The following is a 5,817-nucleotide window of genomic DNA, read 5'->3' on the forward strand; positions in this document are numbered from 1 at the left end:
TAAGATATATAAATAACATTCATTTTAAAAATTTATAAAAACTTTTAGAATTACTCCATATTAATATAGTATCATTTACAATTGCAGGTGCCATTGAGAATGATCACTTAATCATGGTATAAACATAAAAGTAGTTAATATAAGGATCATGAAATAGGACATGTTTGGATGCACATCCAAATGTACATCCAAGCAAGAATCACATCAAATTGATGGAGGAACTACTCTTTATTGCTTCTATTGGATGTAGAGAGAGAGTGATGATCCATGTTTTGAATTGGATTCCAAACACACATACTAAGAACTAAAAATAATAATTTTGATTTTAAAGTTTGCGATTGATGTGAAGGCCTTGGATAGAAGTTCTCTAAAAAATATTGTAGCCGAATTGGATGGTTGGCGAGATCCGTATATATACAAATTCTTTTAAGTTTCAGTTTTATGTTTTTTCAATTGAAATTCACATTCTTATGTTTCTTGTCTCACAACTTAGATCGAAAATATAATTATAAAACTTTCTAGCAACAGTAGGAATTGTCGATCCTTTCCACTAAAGGAAAGAATATAATTAAGCATCATTACAACAACAATCAAACCTTTTCCGATGCACGACATACTAAAGAGAAAAATAAACACTTCAAGATCTCTTCTTTGGCATCAATATTGTCATTGATCATATTCTCTTGCAAGACCGTAATTTAGCTAAAGAGAATCTTGTTAATACCATAATAACTATATATATATATATATATATATATATATATATATATATATATATATATATATATATATATGAGGAGATTATTCTATAAATAAGTTTATCTAGACTTATTTCATTCAAAAACTTGTGTTTTATATCAAATTTCAACGATCCAATCGTTGAATTTAAAGTTTTTAATAATACATAAATCAAATCTGTAAATTTTTAAAATATTTGAAAATTATTTGACATTTTATTTCATTAATTTAAATCAATGTATAAAATGATTTTACGATTATCTGTCAATTTGAATTAATAAAATAAAATGTCAAATAATTTTCAAATTTTTAAAAAATTTACAAACTTTATTTATGCATTAAAAACTTTAAATTTAATAGTTTGATCTTTAAAATTTAATGTAAAACATGAATTATTGAACAAAATAAGTTTATATAAATTTATTCCTACATTAAACAAAATTTTCCTCTATTAGTATATATATATATATATATATATATATATATATATATATATATATATATTTTGCTTTAGCTTATTACTTATCACGTTGAATTCAATACCATATTATATATGATAAGGCGAGTTACTTCACCAGACCCAAATTGAGGATGCCCCACGAAGTGTGAGGCCAAGATTTCTCCTTTGCTTTCATCAACAGCACCCTACTCCACGCAACCCAGCCTTCCCAGGAAGTCCTCTTGTCCCACGGAGATCCCCATTCCAGCAGAAGGGTGAGTCCTTTCTGTGCCATTTTCTCAGCCTCCTCAAATCTCCCCTCTGTTAAATAAACCTGACTCAACACCACATACGGCTCTCCAACAAACGGGTTTTTGCTAATAGACCCCACCAACAACTCTTCAACCTTCCCCAGTCCCTTACCCTTCTCGCAAACACCTTCCCAATACAAATCCCTCGCAACTATTTGATCCCCTGCGTCCAGGACCTTCCTACACTTACCAAACACCGGCGGAATAACCAACTCTATATCTTCATTTCTCTCAAGATCAACCACCCCCACTCCTGCACTTCTCTTCTCTTGAATAAAAATCTCCTCCTCCCTCGCAATCAAACTGTACACTGCTCCCATCCTTGAAATTGAACTCAACCACAGACCCGGTTTACCATCTCCCGGCCAAAGAGCACCAAAATTGTTCCCTGAAAACTCAAGGCGACCATTGGCGTTGTCAAATAACTCATCCTGAAAACCAAACAACTGGTCACAAAAATCCGCCATGGTCATCATCAAAAAAACAGCCACCACCCTCCTAGAAACACGCACTTCTTCACCCGTGCGAATATGCTTAACTTTTACCCCCTCAGCGGGAACCAGATCCTGCAGTTTCTTTCTCCAACGTTCTCCCATATCGAACATGCCTTTTTCCTTCGCGTTACTTAGAGATACCTCTGACTCAATCAGGTGTTGCACGAGCTCATCGTCGGTGTAGTGGAAGACAAGATCGTCGTGGATGAGGGGCTGCCTAGGGACCACGCATAATAAGTGAATCAAGCGCTCGGCTTCCTGGCCGACGTGTTCGCGAACCACTTCGCGGCCGGTGGAAGGGTCGAAGATGGCGAGGTTGACGTAGGAGTTGGAGTACGCGGAGTGGAAGAGGCCGCAGAGGGAGACGGCGTGAGGGGCCTTCCAGAGGCTGAGAATACGATACACGTCGAGAAGGTGGTGGAGGAAGCTGCCGTGCTTGTGCCAGCACTCGCCGGCGCTAACACTCTGCAGGACCCGGACAAGGCGTGGCAAATTCTCGTCGATGGACTCGAGCTCGCCGCGAAGGAAGGGACGAGCGCGTTCGAGGAGGTTTTGGAGTGAAGAAGCCATGCCTGAACAAAACAGTGATGATGAGGAAGAAGATATGGGAAAAGAAGATAACAATGGCTCGTGATGAAGACACGTACTAGTCGTGAGGAAGTTTCATTCTTATCTCAACATCACGATAGAAAAAAAAAAAAAAGAGAGAGAAAGTATTATGTTACTCATGATAATCGAAAGGTTTTGATATCTTAAATTATGTAAATAAATAAATTTTAAAAAATAAATTTAAAATAATATAAATTTTAGATAAAAATATAAAAGATAAATCATTTAAAAAGATTAATTAAAAAAAATAATCAAAAATTTATTTTCATAATAAATTTTATTTATATGTGAAAGAATTAAAAAATTAAAAACAAAAATATAATAATATTATAAAAATATTAAATAAGAAAAAAATATAATTAAAAAACTAATTTATACTATAAATTAAAAAAATTAACACTAAAAAAATTAAAATGTATTAATAAAATATTAATATGATAAAATTTTAAAAATATAAAAATAATTTAAAGATATAAAATTTTTATAAAAATAAATTATTAAAAATAATAAATAAAAATAAAAATAAAACAAGTAATTATAATATATATATATATATATATATATGACTGTTCCGATACCATGGCTACCGTAGAGTTTTCCAAAAAAAAAATTAGTGTTCATAACTTATATATGTGAAATAAAAGAAGATCGATGCATGTTTGGATATAAATTATACTATGTAAAGATAAAACAAAAAATTTGTACTCGATGAGCTCTTGAATCATAAAAATAAAACACAAATAGTATGAAGACTTTACGTGTATTTATATGGATATTAAATTCTGTTGTCAACAATCTTAATGAGTAGAATGAAGAATCAAAAGAATTTAATGGAAGAGAGAGAAATTGAAGATAAATAAGTTTTTATATTTTTTTTAATTTTTTTTTTAAAACCCATGCCTTTCTTATAGTCAATGGGTAAAACAAACTTCTCTCAAAATAAAAAACAGATTATGGGTGGTTTTTATTTTGATATGCATGCCTATCTATTTGGAGATGTGTTAAAAATTAATTTCAACAAAATCTTCTCAAATCTTTAACCAATTTTTCAATTTAAAAAATATTTAATCTTTCATTTCTTTCCTTTTTCAAATGTAGACCATTCTACTATGTCTTTAAGCATTTTAAATAATTTTATCTATATCGTTTATATTTTCGGTGCTAGTAAAAAATATAATAATATTTCACAAATAAAATTATTTATTTATTTGATATAATTAAATTTGCTAATTTAATAATCAAATATTAGAGTAATTAATAAGAAAGATTAGAACATTCGTTTGTGTGTGACTCTGGAGGTTCAATACTAAGCTGGTAATATATTAATAAAATTAATATATTAATCAAGATAGACATCTAATAATACTCGTTAAAACCCAAATAACATGCAGTAATATTTTACTTCTAAGAACTAATAGAAGAATAATAAAAATAATTATCTTCTAACATATAGCTCTGATTAACTTCAGAGTATGATTTTTTCTGTCAAACTCTATTAAATTAACATATACTTAAGAAACTCATTTTTTCTTATATTTAATATTCCTAGTCTAAGATATAATTTTATTCTAGAGTCAAAACTTGTTACCTAGAGTTGATGGATTCCTTCTTGATAAATCATCAATTCTATAAAGCATTTAATTATGTCCAATTTCTATTCAACTAGTACCTTAAGGCATTAGGTGTCCACAATTAGAATATAATAAACCACTTGTTAAATACTATGATAATCTTAAGTTAAATAAAACTATTTAATTTCTCCTTGAGAATTTTTTATTGACAATTTAAGGTAATACAAATCATTAGAAATTCTCAATTGAGTCTGTTCAAATGATCATACTTACATATGCATCATCTACATATGTAATTAATAAATGAGATATATTAATTTTTATCCAATAAAGACATTTACATTTATATTGGTCAATCTAGATTCTTATTGTCTTATTTACAACAGTCTTATGACTAAGAACAATTTATGTTAAAATAGTAAAAGACTTTGTTTTCTCATTGTCATAATCTCTATCATGATAACACGTCTATAATTTTAATCAAGGAATTAATCAAAAACATAAATTGATTACATGATAGATTGGATATTGGGAACACCTAATTATTCTCCAACAATCTCCCACTTGCACTAGAGCCAATCAGTCATGTACCTCATTTCCACTTCCCACTTGTTGATGGAAACCTAATGGAGGAATCGAATTGATATGGCTTCTCCTTCAAGTTCCTCCCTAGATCTTTGGCTTCTTGACATTCCTTAAGCTTCTTCAAGGTCTCCAATGGAGGTAGAGACCTCTAGTTTCACCTTAGAAGGTGAAGAACTCTCTTCAAGTGGTGCCACTTCTAGGTAGAAGATAAACCACTTCAACTCTCACCACACTCTTAGGAAAAGGATAAGAGAATTGAAAGAAAATCAAAGAAAATTTAGGACTTTTGAGAGAGAGAAATCTGAGTAAATTCTCATACAAATGATCAAAAGTGAATTTTACAATTGAGATAACCTATATATAGTGGTGGAGTAGCTTGTAGTGCAAGTTAGATAAGGAAGAGATACAGTAGGAACACTTAAATCTAAATTAGTCAATCATAGAATGCCAAATGTCAACTTGTCTCCTAGGAGACAAGAATGGGACACTTATATCTAGAAGAGTCAATCATGGAGTACCAAGTGTCACCTTATCCCCTTGCTTAACCAAGAAACCATAGTGTGTTGGAGAAGCTTGCAAGGAAAACTCGGCCATGGAGAGGCTAGGCAGCCTTGCTTGATTTCCTCCATCTAATTCGATCCAAAAATCTTTGAATTGGTTTAGTTAGGTTCACCAAATGATGGTGAGACCTAGCTAAATTAATTCCTTGGATTAAATGGAGAAAAACAAACCTAATATGTAAAATTGGCCTAAGCCCACTAAGGGCCCAATTGCTAGCTTCACTCACACACTTGCTATTTACTACATCACTACTAATACTAAAATTATGAAAATCTATGACCCTTAATATAAGGTCAAATGGAGTAAAGGTCTCCAAGTAACATACCTTAAAATCCTAAAGGTATGACCTACAAAGAAAGGTAAAGGTGTTTTACAAATACAAAGGTAAAATACACCTATACAAGTATCTACTATATACAAAGTACAATACAAGGTGTGTACAATATAGACCAAGGAACTAATAAGAGGAATCATACTTGTCGTAACCGGAATCACGACGGGATGACGCA

General features: G+C 31.2%; 1 protein-coding gene across 1 annotated transcript; it reads right to left on the reverse strand.

Moving 5' to 3' along the window:
- Positions 1-489: 489 nt before the first annotated feature.
- Positions 490-2,667, reverse strand: LOC145953029 (uncharacterized). Its single transcript, XM_083066396.1, has one exon. It carries the CDS (start codon positions 2,550-2,552, stop codon positions 1,305-1,307), a length of 1,248 nt encoding a protein of 415 aa, XP_082922522.1. The 5' UTR covers positions 2,553-2,667; the 3' UTR covers positions 490-1,304.
- Between the last annotated feature and the right edge of the window lie 3,150 nt (positions 2,668-5,817).

Source organism: Cajanus cajan, chromosome 11 (assembly GCF_000230855.2).
Source record: "Cajanus cajan strain Asha chromosome 11, NIPB_CcT2T_4, whole genome shotgun sequence".
Classification (NCBI taxonomy): Eukaryota; Viridiplantae; Streptophyta; class Magnoliopsida; order Fabales; family Fabaceae; genus Cajanus; species Cajanus cajan.

Excerpts from the sequence above, each read along its gene's own strand:
- LOC145953029 (XM_083066396.1), bottom strand. The coding sequence starts at position 2,552 with ATGGCTTCTTCACTCCAAAACCTCCTCGAACGCGCTCGTCCCTTCCTT.